Source organism: Anopheles moucheti, chromosome 2 (genome assembly GCF_943734755.1).
Source record: "Anopheles moucheti chromosome 2, idAnoMoucSN_F20_07, whole genome shotgun sequence".
In the NCBI taxonomy this organism is placed as follows: domain Eukaryota; kingdom Metazoa; phylum Arthropoda; class Insecta; order Diptera; family Culicidae; genus Anopheles; species Anopheles moucheti.
The window spans coordinates 61,822,278-61,839,747 of NC_069140.1; the positions used below are offsets into that span (position 1 = coordinate 61,822,278).

The following is a 17,470-nucleotide window of genomic DNA, read 5'->3' on the forward strand; positions in this document are numbered from 1 at the left end:
GACAATGCTTCGCACTAATTAACAAACGATTTCCTGTTTTTCAAACGATATCACTGATACACTAAAACACAACCGACCCAAACTAATACTTCATTTATATCTACAACACTAAACTACAAATAAATCAAAAACAGAACGTTTTTTCACTTAACAAATATTTTCAGCTATCTTCTCCTGAATACTACAGTATGAAAAATAATTGTTTTATTTCACAAAAACGAGCCGTGCTTCATAATACTTCTAAACTTATATTTGGTTCCACGCTTTTTTGCAGCATCCTCAAATCGTTTTAAAGGAGAACAAGCAAAAACACATACAAGAAACACCAATTTCTGATACAATTTTTGTCTACCTATTGCCATAGCAATAAAGTACAAAAACGTTTTCCTCCAATCACTTACTGCCAAAAGTTACACATACGTAAGCACAAACACTCTTGCACATGAGTAAACGTGTTCTCCTAAAGGTCACCAAACCAACCGCAAATCGTAATCAAAAAAATTATTCGCTAATACAACCACATCGCCTCCAATCCCTTCCATCCATCCACCCTCTACAGCAGAAATTCAATCCGGATGCCAGAAACTCTGCTGGTATATGTGCATGACGTAGCCTGCTTTTTCAGTAGAAACACGATACCTACTGTGGGTAAAGTTTCTAATTGATCTGATATGAGGAATGGAGGCGTCGATAATCATTGCTGATTAATCTATTTTTTCTGAAATGATGAACCACGATTATCAGTAACCATCACCATATTTCACTGTTTGACACACAAATATAGCGTGGCTTGCTGACGATTTCACCAAAACTAAAGTGACAGTATCGCTGAGCATAGCATAGTTTTTCAACTATCTCCAAGATTTACACCGTCTCAATGCTTTACATGTACTTCTGCATTAGTCCACATTTTCACGAAAGTCCAGCGAAAAACATTGTTCACTCCTTCTCATAATAAATAAATGATGGTACACCATTTCTAGCAAATAGCACATACCGAACACTCAAGTATAGTAATAGAAAATGCACTTGCACGCTAAACGAAACACTATCGCTAAGCAACTGGAATCCACTATGCAAACCACCCAACGTTGCGACTGGAATCGTCTAACCAACAGTGCAATCCTCTTTATATTCTGATATCCTTTATAGCCTGAATCAGCAATCCTTTTTATATGAATGAACGGAAACCCGACCGTACGCGCTTGCGCATTGCCCAACTTCGCGCAAATTTTGTGAGAGCGACCTTCCATACCAGCACTGTGCGTTCTCTCATTCGGCATTTTCGCTAGCCTGCTCATTTGCAAACATACGTCAAACTGAAGCATTCTCGAGCATCAATTCGCGAACGTTGAGCAACACATCGATACCGATGCCTTCGTAAGCTGCAATCCGTAGTAGAAGCAACAGTATTTCCCGCATCCGTTACAGAATTCTACCGACAACCCACACTATTAACGACTTACAATGAGAGATGTTTGCCCGGACACTTGTAGAGAGCATCTTGGTTCTTATTACTTATCGACTGTTCGTGCACGTCAAGCAATACCAACCAAATAGAAAGTGATAAGCTACGCACAAGGACATTTTCAGCAGAAAGACATTGCTTAACATTCCTGCTGTATCATTTCCACGCCATTAGCATAGGCGAAACCTGTTGCCAACCGAAATGCCGACAACCATTTACTAAAACACGTTGCATCTATCTCACAAGTGACTTTATGTAAATTGACTTTTTCTTTAGATACCTATCATTTCTTGTGAAAATTAATAAAATAGAATATTTAATAAAATAGAAAAGAAAACTCCATACCCAACAGATTGCACTAAACGCAAGTTAGCAAATTGTCGAAATGGATAAGAACAACGCTTTATTCGCAACATAATAATAGCCTAAGCAGAAAAAATGGTTTTCCGTTAGCTTATTACAGAGCCACGGATGAACACTCGTAATGAACTACTCTACATTAGGCTGGTTATACACAAAGCAGTGTTGGCGCAACACTAAATAATGCGACACTTTTTTATGCGTCCGGTGTTGTACTCTCTGATAATGCTTATTAACTTTCAAAGTCAGCAGAATTTTGTTAGAGAAAACAGGAAAATATATACGATAGTTTTTTTTATCTTTTAAAACTTCTTGGAATTGTTTTAAATCTCAATCAGCATAACTTTCTTCATTATTCTTCTGGATACTTGTTGATATCACTGCATACATACGAACGTTTACTTTAATTTTCATTCTCTATACATTACTATTTACCTATTTGGAATTATACGATTATGTTTTTTTTTTCATTAGAACGGCCTGGCCGTATTGACTCGATTATGTTTATATATTATCAACTTTTTCCGTGTATTATTATCATTTAGATATACTTTAAATGAGCTATAACTTATCTTTGAAATGTTGACCTATGCATCCTTCCAAATATGCTTCTTCTCCTACGCTGCTAACAAGACTGCTGTTAGTGCTATTATCTAACCATGCTAAATTACCTTTCTGATAAATAAAAAAATGTAAGAACAAGTCATTTAACAGTAACAAAACGCTTACACACTTGAATTGCATTATCATTCAAGCATACGAACACATCGTACATATCGAATGGATACGGGCTCTAGACACAGGGGTTATTCAACTTGGGTATGTTAAAACACCAACAAGACAAAACTCAGTCTACCGGTCACTCCAGTGCATCATGGTGCATTGTCCCCTGAGGCGTTTGTTTCGCTAGTACGGTCATAAAACATTGCTTAAAAATGTTACCGGCGCTCATGGTGGACAATTGTACAGGCCCAGCATGGTACATGGTATGCCGAGAACACACCACAAACTGACTAAATCGAAAAATTCCATCCTTTTTCGGACATTATGGCTGCTATGACACGAGACGCTGTGACGCCAAGTGTTTTAAAAGTTTTTTCGCGCTCGCAATTATCGGGCGATTCAACGCTATTAAGTATTTCCCATTGTTTCGGGCAGTCATTTATAGAATATACCCAAGGAGAAAAAAAAATACTTGAACCTCAATATAAACCAATTATTTTTTGTAAATGTTAAGCTGATTCCATTAGATAGGAAAAAATGGTGTCTTTGCTAATGTGTCGTCACATAAAAAAGTAACAAATGGTTTAATCATCTGAAATGTCGTCTGACAGCGTAAGCAGATATTACATTTGTTTTTCGATAATTTAGTTTCTGTCCCTTTGATGCATTTACTTATCGGAAATATTACATTGTTCACAGCACATTTGCAAACCGTGTAAGTTTTAATTGGTACCTACATGCTCTACGTTAAGTAAAACCATGTCGAACGGAATTATCCAATTACTCTCGGTGTCAATATCATGATAAAACCACCCACTGACCTGCCGAGTGTTACCCTTATATATACACGACTAAATTGAACCTTCCGAACAGAACAGACACAGCAAACTTTTAAAACAACCCGTTCAACTATGAGGACCTCTGTTGCACTATTAATCGTTGGCGCGTTGATCCTTGCGGTAAGTTAGACTTTACAATTTAGTTCCATGATTGATTAATGATTGCACGTCGACAACCTTCTGGCACGGCCATAAATTCTTCCGGAACGTTGTTTGCCTTTCTCATTGCTTCATTCTACGAAACAGTCGGCAGCGGAAATCGGAACAGTCCATCCGAAGGCAAAACGAGCTGCCAATGGCCAGACAAGTGCAGCCGTAGAGAAAATTATGGAGAAAGGTATGGTTTTCGCCGGTAATGTTGTGGAAAAGTTGAAAAATAGTGAAGGTAAGTTTACTATTTATGTTCAATTGATAATACCGTTCGCTTCAGTCTTCGTACCGTACGCTTAGTACATTAATCATGCAATAAATAATCAACATTGCCTTTATCTCAATGTAGTGGCTCGAAAATTGCTCGGTAAAGTGTTGGGGGCAATGGGGGATCAACGAGGAAAGCGCTCGATACAAATTGATGCGACGGTCACAAACTACAATACGGCCCATTTCCAGAAGCTTGAAGTACGTAAAACCCCGACTAATGAAGCTAGTAAAAATAGCCACACAACCTGTCCAATCGGTCAGAACGAGCTGAATTTGATTGAAACCGTTTCCATTGCGGTGCAGCATGCGCTAAGTGAGGTTAATAAGATTATAAACGGACAAAAGGTAGCATTTCACGTCCCAAAACCAACTTCTGTTGCCGAGTAAATGAAATATTTCGAACAAGCGAATCCTTAATGAACAAATATAATCATTCAATTCTGTTACGTAATAAATTTTCAATTATTGGTTTCCATTCATTGTAAGTGAATCTTCCATCTGAGTTCCGTGAAGTATTCAAAGATACACATGATTATATACAAGAAACTAGCAACATATACGTGCGCCATGTTTGTTTATTCTAGCTTCACATAATTATCGTGAGAACTATTTTTGCAGGAGGACCACAAAGTTTAAAGATAACTTAGCCATAGTAAGTATATATTAGAGTAAAAAATTAAGCAAAAATACTTATCAAAACCATGAAAAAAGAATCTTTGTTCGAAAAAATAAATTTATAAAATATAATTTAAAAAATACGCAAAATAAAATACCACCAAATTATTATATTTATTTCATAAAATACTCCATGTCCATATTTGTTATAATTAAACTAAAACATTTTATGTCCCGATTTTAAAATCTTATCTTTTTATCATTGCGTTTTGAACGACTGTCGTTGTTATGTTATCGTTCATAACTTTGACAATTGATGTCGAATATTTCAACGCATGTTCTTTACAACTTATTTTTACTTCTCACAGAAAATATTTCATCGCTAAACAAACCGATCACAACAGATACAAGGTTTCCCCATGGGATGCTCATTACATTAATTCCTACGAGAGACATTTTCCCCAAACAGCCTTAAGGTCCGTTTGCTCCTCCAACAAGATCCTAGCGTGAAACGGTGACAATTGAAGCAACTCAGGCTAATATTATTTGTTGGTTTGATTCTCCTAAGCGTCATCGGATATTTTATAAGATACGTCAAGAATAAAAGATTTTGCGCATCATACACCCATGAAATATATGTAATCGAAACCGATTTAAAGCATCGTTAGCATAACCGTGAGTCATTCTTCAGCAATCGTATGCATAGCTAATTATGCGCTCTGGGAATTATATGATACGATATCGAAAATGTATCCACACTTCCATCGAACATATTGTAGAAAAGCATAACGAGGAAACCCGCCAACCTACTACGAACTAGCATTTAACCTACTCTAGACACAATCATTAGTTATGACGTGAGTAGGTTACGTCACTAGGCTGATTTTTAAAACAATTATTTGCTAAGAGTGTGCATTGTTAATTCACATACATCATCCCCCCATTTTAGATCATTTCTAGATGGATTACCAAGTTTCATGCCATTTGGATTTACCCTTGGGGTCAATGTACTTCTTTTTCAGAATTCAGATTTTTGTTAAATACTGATATGTACTGTTAGAAATGTGATTATTACCCATTTACATAAATAAAGATGTTGTTGATGTTTGGGATTGTATTTAGATTGGTATGAGTGGAAGTCACTCGCCACAAAGATAGTTTTAAAGGCAGTATTGGCGTGATACTTTGTACTGATTGTCAGTCTTATCCTAGCAGTCGAATAAAGAAAACTTAGTCATACGCCTCCCAAACCTTAGTTGAATTCAAGCAGCAATTTAAAACATACCACAGCGTAGTTCATAATCACATACGAAACACGTAAATAAAAAATAAATTTCAGCAAACTCAGTCGACAACAGAGAACATGCGTAGAGAGGGAACGTACTTGACTTCTCTCCTTACCAATAATTTTACACAAAATAAGAGCACACTCTTTACCGATTTCCCCCGAGTCCCAGAATAAGGTGCATCCTAAGGGAAGGAAATGTCCCTCAACCATTATTTTCAGCAATATGAATCAAAGTAGTAACAGTTTTACTTTATTCCACGCGTACAAATAGCGTACATGTAAATATTGTAATTTACCTAATGGTTTCGCCTTCCTCATTACACTTTACTTTTAAATAGCTTAACTGTTTGTATCCTAGTTCGCTAACTAGAATTACTTTTGTAGATGATTGAACAATAGAGTGGGAAAATTCGCAAAACCCACCACAGGACAAGAGAAAAAAACTATATTTATTTTTATTTTATGTTCATATAAGGACAGCAGCTTACGTAAAGAGAAGAAAAAATACTAAACCTAATCTTATATATAATAAAAATGGAAAATGGAATCGAGGATTAGTAATGCAGTTCTGATTATTCTGAATGATAGTTCTGATTGGGAGACAAATTCCGGTAGAGTGGGGTTAGGGATGTTATTGATAAATAATTGAAGTTCAGTTTTGATATAATATACAGGTTTGAATGAGTTCAATATTAAATATAAATCAAAGCTATAGTCGGTTTAGTTGAAAAATGTTAGATAATAAGGATGGCATATAACATATACGGCCCGTCCGTTCTTCTTTGAGTAAAAAAGAGGGGTTACAACATTCAATTCAATTAATCGACAGTTTTAACATGCTTTAGCGCTGTTTCTCCTGACAAAACATAACGTTTACGCGACACGTTTTAGTTTTGCCGCTAGTGGTTCATGCATGAATATTAAAAATTCTGAAAAAAATCTTCAAGCTCCATTTAAAAAATAGCAAACGTGTTCTTTCGCATAGGCGATATCCAAATTGTTGATACCGTTGACAGTTGAATGTTGAATGCCTTACGCAAGTATGCACGAGCTGTGTCAACACTATCACCAATTCACGTCTAGCAGTCTACATCAACACGTAAGTTCATTGGGTGATGTAGTAATAGTGCTTCAGAACAGCTGTCCGAATATCTGTGGTGCGTAGCTATCGCACAAAAACATTATCAGTATGGTTTTGTCGGCGTGACAATACGGCATAACTGTTTCACGCGTTTAACGCGCCCGCGTTGGCGTTTGCAAGGAACTGCAAACCTATCGGACCAATTGTGATTCAGTGCAACTCACAACCCCTTCACGGTGTGCAGCAGAGTTTCCGACCTGTCGCTTCACTTGATTCGTGATGGATGATAAACTGCGCAAAGCTCGTCACGCGCGCCTGCGATCGATCGTCCGCTCCGCAGTTAAATTTCTCTATCCACTCCGATATCTACTTCTGATCATTATTACAGTGTTTTTGGTTCTATTGTTACGTCAACGAAATCAACAAATTTTGAACAACGGAGTTGGGCATTTTGGCGAACATTTCGTAGATTTGCCGCACAAAAGCAGGAGTGTGGAGAAAATCGATTACCATAACTACGAACAGATACAAAACGATTTGAACCGCGTTGGTCCAGGTGAACAAGGCCAAGCAGCAACTCTTAGCCCGGAAGAAAGCGATAGCGAGAAGCGGAAGGAGCTTTATTACCAGAATGGTTTCAACGCTTTACTCAGCGATAAGATCAGCGTTAATCGGTCGATAGCCGATTTAAGACACCCAAGGTAGGTACCACCATGACCATTTGTGTTGGTATGCTTATCAACGCACCTTCAAGAATATCGGAACTGTTGCGATCAAACTGTATACGTGTACAGGTAAACACACAATACTTAACACGCGTGTCAATTTGGCACTACGTATAGAATCAAACAACCGGTCTTGCAACCAGTAAAACACATTGATCAGTTGTGTCGCGCTGCGAGTGCTATATCAAAATGTTTGAAATTCGTTCATCTATTTTCCATTACTGAAACGATCGCACATACAATACAATGAATTTCATTGAAAATGATCTTCTGCCAAAGAGGAATGCTGTTGTTTGGAATAATGTTTATTCATATGGACAATTCAGATCAGGTCTATGCCTGACAAATGTACAACGTGTCAGTGATAAGCCCATGTGAATTGAAACAAAAAGTCAAAATTCGTTGCTGTTAATGGATAGAACGATATTTTAAAATCAATACTTTTCATCTATACATGCATGAAATTAAGGTTATAAATGTTCTACATTTATGTCCCTATTAGCAGGTGCTTTTAACAAAAGATAAACACATCATCAATCACATGTATATTACGAATGACCACAAACGACATAAAAAACAGTGATCTACAACCGTAAGTGACTAATGTAAATGCCCCCATGGTTAGTAATAAAATGTACCATTTAACCTTTCGTTTTAGTTGCAAACTAAAATCATACCAGAGGGAGCTACCAGTGGCAAGCGTGGTGGTCCCTTTCTATGAAGAACACTGGAGTACTTTGCTCAGAACTATATACAGCGTGCTTAACAGGTCACCACCTCATCTCTTAAAGGAAGTTATCATTGTGGACGATGGCAGCACTAAGGAGTTCCTGCATGATAAACTTGAAGATTTTATTAAACAACACCTGCCGAAGGTAAAACTGATACGGCAACAGGAGCGTACCGGCCTGATCAAAGCCCGACTTGCTGGGGCGAAAGTTGCTTCGGGCGATGTTCTTGTATTTCTCGATTCGCACACCGAAGCAGGATATAATTGGTTACCTCCGCTGCTAGAACCAATTGCTGAAAATCCCAAAACATGTGTCTGCCCGTTGATCGATGTCATCGACGATCAAACGTTTGACGTGCATCCCCAAGACGAGGGTGGTCGTGGACTTTTTGACTGGACGTTTCATTACAAACGTATTCTGGTTAAAATTGAAAACAGAATCTCGCCGACAGAACCATTTCCTAGTCCCATCATGGCTGGAGGACTGTTTGCGATAGCAGCTGATTTCTTCTGGGAGCTCGGAGGCTACGATGAAGAGCTTGACATATGGGGAGCGGAGCAGTACGAAATAAGCTTTAAAATCTGGCAGTGTGGGGGTCGTATGTTGGATGCTCCTTGTTCCCGTTTTGGACACATATACCGCTCGTACAGCCCATTTCCAAACTCCAGAAAATACGATTTTATCACACGGAATCACAAACGTGTTGCAGAAATATGGATGGATGAATACAAAGAGTACATTTACGATCGAGATCCAGAGCGCTACGCCAAAGCGGATGCAGGAGATATGACCAAAATGAAAGCAATTCGAGCAAAGCTTAACTGCAAACCGTTTAAATGGTTCCTGCAGGAAGTGGCCCCAGAAATCATTGAGCTTTATCCTCCTGTCGAGCCTGAACCATATGCTTCTGGTTCCATTCAGAATGTCGCCGATTCTACGCTGTGTATCGACACAATGCAACGAGGCCGCGGAAAGCCCATTGGGTTATATCCTTGTTCTAATAGCCTTAAGGAACCAACGAATCGAAATCAGTACTTTGTACACAGCTGGCACCGCGATATACAGCTCAAGGATGGCCAAGAATGTTTCGATGTCCCGGAGAGTAAACCTCGCTCACCAGTGACAGTTTTCACGTGTCACATGCATCAGGGAAACCAGTTTTTCCAATACGATCATGTAAGTTTGATGAACAACTACGAGCTAGCCAGATTCTCGAACATCAACCATTGTTCACTTCATTCATTGTTCCTTTTAGAAAACACAACAAATCAAACGTAATGGAGTGTGCGTTGATAGTGATCCTCAGGCAAAAGAGGTGTTTGTAAATCCCTGTGATACTAACAGTATCACACAACGGTGGAAGTTTGGTTCTGTGAACTTGAAATTGTTGAAACAATGGAAGACGTACGGTGCTAAATTTATGTGATAGCGATCAATGAATAATTGTAAGAAAAGCAAATACAAAAACTTAAGAAGAACAACTGAATCTGAGTTTAGCTAGAACTATGAAACAGTTTTTTACCATATATAATTTTATCGATCTACAGTAATACTCCATTCTTTTACTCCTGCCACTACAGTATATTTCATATTGCAGGTGTCATCGAATCAATTACGCTACGAATTTACCTCAGACGAGCATTATCGTACCTTTTTACGACGAACATTGGACAACACTACTGCGTACCGTGTACAGTATAATACGCCGAACACCGCCAGCTTTACTTAAAGAGATCATTCTTGTTGACGATGGAAGTTTAAAGCATTTCCTCAAGCAACGTCTAGATGATTATGTAGCAAAAAACCTAAAACATTTGGTTCGAGTCATTCATCTCCCAGAACGAAACGGGCTCATCACGGCCCGGCTGTCAGGGGCGAAGGCTGCCACAGGAGATGTACTGTTGTTTTTAGATTCTCACGTTGAAGTGGGTATCAACTGGCTTCCACCTTTGCTTGATCCGATTGCTCACAACTATCGCACTTGCGTATGCCCTTTTATAGATGTTATTAAAGACGATACATTTGCATTTGTAGCACAAGACGAAGGTGCCCGCGGTGCTTTCGACTGGAATATGTTATACAAACGTTTGCCCCTGCGCCCGGAGGATCAGAAAGACCCAACTGATCCCTTCCCTAGTCCTGTGATGGCAGGAGGACTTTTTGCCATTAGCGCTGATTTTTTCTGGGAACTGGGTGGATATGACGAACAGCTCGAGATATGGGGTGCCGAACAATATGAGATAAGTTTCAAAATTTGGATGTGCGGAGGTCGCATGCTGGATGTCCCATGTTCGAGGGTTGGTCATATTTATCGCAGCTACTCTCCATTCCCCAATGCCAGAACGTATGACTTTGTGGCTAAAAATCATAAGCGTGTAGCAGAAGTGTGGATGGATGAATACAAACAATATGTTTATGCTAGAGATCCCAATCGATTTGCTATCGATGCTGGCGATCTGTCTAAGATGAAGCAACTGCGTAAAAAGCTCAATTGCAAACCTTTCCGGTGGTTTATGAAGGAAATCGCACCAGATCTGGTCGACCATTACCCTCCGATAGAGCCAGAAGATTTTGCCTCAGGTGCTGTACAAAATGAAGCTAATGTGAACCTCTGTATGGAAGAGAGCGACGGTACTGGTGAGAAACGGATTGTTTTATCACTGTGTGTTAACAATAAAACAATTCCTGAACGTTCTGAGCAGCACTTTCGATTTACATGGCGTCGCGACATCAAAGCAATGCGATCTTCCAACTGTTTTGATGTTTCCAATCATTTTGTTGGTGCCGAATTGCAACTTTTCCATTGTCACAATCTTCAGGGTAATCAGATGTTCCGGTATAATGTGGTAAGTATACCGTTGTAATCAGTTGTTATACAACATCAATCATACTCAATCAAAAGTATACTATAAGGAGAAAACAATATTAAATGTACAAAACTTAATTCATGAAAGAGCATCCCTCCTATAAATCCATCTAATTGCTTTACCATTAGTTCCTACCTTTAAATAGTTAGTCATCATTAGCATTTACAGCTGTATACAGAGTATTAATATTTATAATTTCTCACAAAACAGGATACCAAGCAAATTTTTGTCGGGAAAGATAAAACATACTGCTTTGAAGCTGATGGGAAAAATCGAAAACTTTTCCTTAATTACTGTAGTCAAAAGGCGGAATCTCAACGTTGGCGTATTGGTCAAATGAACGTAGAGCATCTCAGAAATTGGACGAAACATGGGGCCAAATTTCAAAAATAATACCCTTTATTTTCCCAATACATCATATAATTTTTCCTTACTTTGATCCCAGTGTAATCGGCTTTGTTCACACACCTTTCGCATCCTAACGATAAGTTTACCAAGCACCGCTAAAAGTTAAAACGAATAAAATGCATTAAATGTCCAATCGTGATCAGATTAAAGCTTCGATTCTGTGAGCCATTTGAAGTCTTGTGGTTTACGATCTGCCTGCGGGCTGATTGCAATATTTATGATGTTTGGCCGGTCTGTGGCCGTAAGAGATTCCTTGACGGCATTTTGAAGATCCGAAATGTTGCGCACGAAATGTCCCTTCATACCGAACATGTTCAACATGTTTTCGTAGCGTGTTTCGTGCGTCAATGCTGAAGCTGGGGTACTAAATTTGAAGAAAAAACAATCTTTTTAGATGAATCAATCTTTACATAGTACATCGTTCCATCATACTTACACTTGCGTTAGGTCGCCACCGGAACGCATATCATCGTATGTTTGCTTATCAAATCCAGCATATATTCCTCCGTTGTTTACTATGACTATTACTATAGGCAGCTGGTAGCGTACCATCGTTTCCAGCTCCATTCCCGAAAACCCGAATGCAGAATCTCCTTCCACACAAATCACCTTCTTGCCAGGACAGTGATCTCTACAGTAAAGAGCCGCAGCAATGGCGAATCCCGGACCTACACCCATCGTTCCAAAAGTACCAGCATCCAAACGATGACGCGAAAGCTTGTTATGCAAAAGGGTACGACCAATGTCCATCGTGTTGGCACCTTCGCTGACTATGATAGCATCTTTGGGAATGTACTGTTGCAAATGGTGGAATACCGCATAGTAATTCAGGGGTGTTTCAACGTTTAGCGCCATCTCTTCAACTGTTTTACGATTTTTCTCACATTTTGCCCTCAGGTCCTTCCACCATTGGTTATCGAACCCGAAGCGGAAATTCTTCTTTGCTAGTGCATCTATAAGTTGCTCAGTGAAGGGAGTAATATGCGATTGAACGGCCACCTTGCTGAGTACGCTATTATGCATTTCTTCCGCATTGACATCCACTTGAATAATTTTTACATCCGAACTATAACGCGGCGGGCGGCCAAAATGCAATATCCAATTCAAGCGAGCGCCTAGCAGCAGAACAACATCCGCTTTTTGCAGTGCTAACGTACGGGCAGGAGCTATGCACTGAGGGTCAAGATCTGGAACGACCCCTTTTCCCATAGGTGTGGGAAGAAAAGGAAGATTGGATTGGTGTATCAATTGACGAACTTGCAGCTCTGATCTGGCATAGGCTGCGCCTTTGCCAACAATCACTAACGGACGCTTTGCAGTGCAAAGTAATTGTGTTACTTCTTCAACATGCTTTGGATCGGGAAATGGTACCGGAGGAAGCGGATGGACATACTGCTTGGGTATAGCATCCTCCTCTATCTTTGCAGTCAAAAGATTGCCGGGGAAGTCCAGATACGCTGCCCCAGGCCTACCATAACACGCTAATCGTACGGCCTTTTCTACGTGCATCGGTATTAAGGCCGCACTTGGAGGTCTTGCTGCATATTTGCAGTATGGTCTGCTCAACTCCACTTGAGGACACTCTTGAAATCCTCCAATACCCTCGTGATCCTGGGATGTTGAACCACCGATAACCAACAGTGGCCAGCAATTTACTTGCGCATTCGCCATCCCTCCAGTCACATGCAGCAAACCCGGTCCCGAAACAACCAAACATACTCCCGGTTTACCAGTCAAATATCCAATAGCCTGAAATGCGAATTTATTGTTACATGTACTACGAGTTAAAGAATCATTTTGACCGAATTACTTACTTGTGCAGCATAACAAGCCGATTGTTCGTTACGCATACCGACATATTTCAGCCCTTCGGCCTGCATAGCCATCGACAGTTCAACAACTGGTATTCCAACGATGCCGAAAACATATTCAACGCCCTGAATTATACAAACAATTATACACAGACAAGGTCAAAATACATTTTTTTTATTTCGCTAGAACGGCCAGACCGTATCGAACTATTTTTACCACGTAGGCTACGGGCGTTTGACAAACAAGCTGTGTGACAAAACTGTTTAGCAAACAGTTTTAGATTCACCATTCACAATTACGAAGCATTTTTTTATCTGTAGTCCAGATTAACATGAATGAGATAGCAGCGCCTTTATGATGGCTGAAGAAGGCTGACATCGCTGAATAAGTTAAACTTTGAACCCTGCATCGTTTTCCTACTAGTATGCTGATGTCGCTACTAACCTGCTCCTTTAGTGACTTCGCCAGAACTGCGTTGCCGTCTAATTCCATTTCTACACCGGATGCAACCTTATAACCTTTGGCCGAAATAACTTTATAAAATTGAAAGCACGAACTGTTCAGGCAGATAACTCGTAAATCGTCTAGGTGCAACGCACTTTTGGTTTATTCTGCGCAATGAAATCCCACTACAACGATGCTCAGTTGCGGTATGTTATCAGTGCTCATGTGTTATCATTTGACACGAGTCGTGGCGGGCGTGGTTTATATGCTGATTGTCCTAAGAATTGCTCAACATAAAAGCAAAAACTAACTAATATTACATGCTTATACTATGAAACAAGTAATACCGTTCAATGATTAATAAAAACACTCAAAACAATTCAGCTGCAACAACGAAAACAACAGCGCAAATGTTGTTTTGACTTTTCTCATCGCTTTCTGTCAAATCGCCACCATCAAAAGAGAGAGAGCGAGAGCACATGTCGAGAAAAATTGCTTACACTTCTGGGCATAAGTTTAATACACGCTTCTTTTCCTTCTACACGTTATTGGAACGACGCAGACAGATGCGTGGAAGAAACGATAGCATTATTTAAATACCAACCTACGAAATACTGAATTATATCAACGAAAGATCAATCGCCATTTCATTTTATCAATGAATGATCAGATACGGACAAAATAAATGGCAATAAAACCATCAGAGTAGAGCTTTTCTAAAGCTTTTCTTTTCCACATACTGGTAACACGCAACAATACGAGCTTTTCAGGGTTGTCAATCGAGCATCTCTTTTCTCGCAGCGGTAAACAAGGAAATATTTTGCGTACCCTGAAATGCCTGTTTCTAATAAAATACTCAATTCAATCGTGTTTGTTCTATACATTTTTTTTTGTTTCTGTAGAACGGCCTGGCCGTATGGACTTATTTTAACGCGTAGCCGGATAGTCAGTCCTTGGCTACCGGCTCCGCTACCATCATGCTCCGTGTTTGTTCTATATTACTTATTAATATTAAATAATAATAATAAGGGCTTAATTAATAACAATTTTTTAACGGGTTTTTAGGTTTTTCTAAGGACAACGAAGCAATTTATAGCTTATTAATTTTATTTTTACAACGTATTCGCCATTGTTACGGGAATAAGGTCGGATTATTTCAGAAAGTTCCAAAGCAATTCATCGACGTAAAAGTGGTACGGGAATCCTCAACCGTTGAATTGTGACTGGTTTGAACTAACATCAGCTCCCAACGGTTGCCATTAAAACTAAGATCCGATCTGTAGTTGCTGGCACACAGAAAAACACATGCAACAGAGAGCTATTTCTAAGGCGGGTCGCGAGTCCACAAATGCTCCCATACGGATACACTCAAACATTATAATGCTTAGAGCTCCAGAGTGTTTGCAGTATTCTGCTGCAAGTTTTCCTCAACTTAACCCATTACATTACCGAGGTAGGAAAACTTAATCTTAATCGAAACAATTTAATTAACTTAATTATTTAATTATTTAACTATTAAAAGACCCAATAATGTCTATTTTCATTTGGCCATCTTCAAAACTCGAGATAGATATCTGAGGAACAAAAACTCGATTTTTTTTTCAATTTTTTACTTTTTTATTTGTTTCAAAATATATTGCAAAGCTTGACGCGGTGCGGTGGTGTATTAGTAGCAGCGCCAATCTTCACAAGACCGGACCCTATCCTATCCGTATTAATCCCCGATACGCAGCGACTATCCAGCTACGGGTAATTTAACAAACGAAATCCAGACATCTCGCGGCTATAGTGCCTAGTAAAGAAGAATAAGAATACAATCAATACTCGAAATACGCGGATAATACGTACTTGAGAAATCCTCGCATCTCGAATATGCGCGTATCTCGAGTTTCTTTCAAAACATCGTTAATATGTCGTTTTCAGGGAAGGAATACTTATTAGAACGCTACGAAACGAAGATTTTGGTCCGGTACAGAAAGATTTTGGTCCGGCCGGTCTTGTGAAGACAGGCGCCGCTACCAAATTTGTTTGAACACCTGTTTTCAACATATGACAATCCTCAACAGGGTAATGAAGTAAAAATTGCTGTATCTTGATTTTGAAACATTAGTTTCATAAAACGTTTTACTACAACATTTTTCCAGGTGAACATAGAGCAGGTGAAATAATTCCCACCACATTTACGACGGCGATGGCGAAGCACTATAACCGAATAAAGAAAATTATGATTTGGATATTTGATAAGATATCTAGTAAGAAACTTTAGGATAAATTGAGAATATTTGAAAATTTTAGCTTTGGTAACAGTACAAGCATGACCATAACCAGTTTAAAATTATACTCTAACAGCTAATTTTAATTACATGATTAGTATTGCCCTACGAAGACTGGGGTTTTTGAGAGGTTCTGAATTTTGAGGTAAAATATAGCACATTGTGAATCGTTGAATGGGTACAAAAATAAAAAAAGAAGTGTTAATTTGCAATTTCACAATTCTCTTCGCCACAATTGCCGATGGACGCTAAATTAATTGTTAAAACTCATTGTAAACAAAGGTATTCCTTCCATGACCGATATCTTTCAAAATATTTTACCCATGAATGCACTGATGCTAAAATTTATTCAATTATGGTACTTAATGCACACATTAACAGCGATAACAACATTCCAAATAGTTTCAACCTGTCGGTGTCTGTCATCTTCAAATGGCACATTTCAATGTCGAAATAGACATACTCTGCATAAGATTCGACTGATCTTCCTGCGTAGGACTAGTGTGCAATTCAAATATCGTCATTCACGCTGTATGATCAGTTGATGTCCTATGTGTGCATGACATCTTGGCGGACCCGCTCGGAGCCAGTTTTGCGAAGAAAACATCAGCTCGCTCACGGCGATATCGGTTAGCACATTCAGTGGCACTGCGACAGCAACCAGCGAAGATCGCACACACGAGAAAGCTTTTTCGCCAATATAACTGTCTGGTGGGAAATTTTCTCTATCAGTCTGTTTGTGATCAGCATCGCACGTTGTACGACCGTTGGGTGTGTTGCTGTTAGTAGACTTGATCCAGTGTGTTGAAAATCAGTGCGCGTGGCACAAAGTGTTTCAAAGCATTAAACTTTTTAATCAGCCTTATTTTTATCTTGTGAAAGATAACACATTTGCCATAAAGTGTGAGGTTAACTGCGCTAGTGTACAGTTTAGCAAATCTCAGGTGCTTTAAGGTAATTTGTTGTGCGTTTTAAATTTAGAATGTGAATATGCCTATGTACGACCTGTGGAAACATTAGTAAAAACCGTGTTTAAACAGTGATGAAATATAAATTTCTGATTTTTAAAGTTTGCGGTGTGCTTTTAATCATTGTGGTTGTCGTCGCAAATCATCTAACAAGCATTTAGCATAAAAACGCGATCGTCATAACAGTTAATTTTACATCAAAATGGAAAACACAAACGATGGGAAAGAACTCTATGGGCTATTTGTGGCGATTATATGCTTATCACGACTACAGTTATAATCATCTATTGCTACTGATTCACTCAATTTCCTACTACATTGGCATTGAAGATTTTGTTGCGTGTAGTTCATTAATGCCGGCAATTTAATTAGCAGCTGTTAATTTGTACTTCCGCTAAAATATTGACAAGTTGATCAGTTGAGTTCTAAATAAAGTGACATCACCGAA

The 17,470-nt window shown here is 39.0% G+C and overlaps 3 protein-coding genes across 3 annotated transcripts; 2 read left to right on the forward strand and 1 right to left on the reverse strand.

Annotated features, from left to right (window-relative positions):
- Positions 1-3,412: 3,412 nt before the first annotated feature.
- Positions 3,413-4,197, forward strand: LOC128296845 (uncharacterized). The gene is made up of 3 exons (XM_053032350.1): positions 3,413-3,510; positions 3,637-3,775; positions 3,890-4,197. The coding sequence occupies exons 1-3, from the start codon at positions 3,463-3,465 to the stop codon at positions 4,195-4,197; spliced, it is 495 nt and encodes a 164-aa protein (XP_052888310.1). The 5' UTR covers positions 3,413-3,462.
- A 2,837-nt stretch (positions 4,198-7,034) lies between these two features.
- On the forward strand, positions 7,035-9,678 carry LOC128299763 (N-acetylgalactosaminyltransferase 6-like). The gene is made up of 3 exons (XM_053035835.1): positions 7,035-7,495; positions 8,178-9,426; positions 9,506-9,678. The coding sequence occupies exons 1-3, from the start codon at positions 7,074-7,076 to the stop codon at positions 9,674-9,676; spliced, it is 1,842 nt and encodes a 613-aa protein (XP_052891795.1). The 5' UTR covers positions 7,035-7,073; the 3' UTR covers positions 9,677-9,678.
- Positions 9,679-11,516: 1,838 nt separating this feature from the next.
- On the reverse strand, positions 11,517-14,170 carry LOC128299765 (2-hydroxyacyl-CoA lyase 1). Its single transcript, XM_053035836.1, has 4 exons — positions 13,782-14,170; positions 13,340-13,462; positions 11,962-13,274; positions 11,517-11,889 (listed from the first exon to the last, which is right to left on the reverse strand). Exons 1-4 carry the CDS (start codon positions 13,827-13,829, stop codon positions 11,670-11,672), a joined length of 1,704 nt encoding a protein of 567 aa, XP_052891796.1. The 5' UTR covers positions 13,830-14,170; the 3' UTR covers positions 11,517-11,669.
- Positions 14,171-17,470: the final 3,300 nt, after the last annotated feature.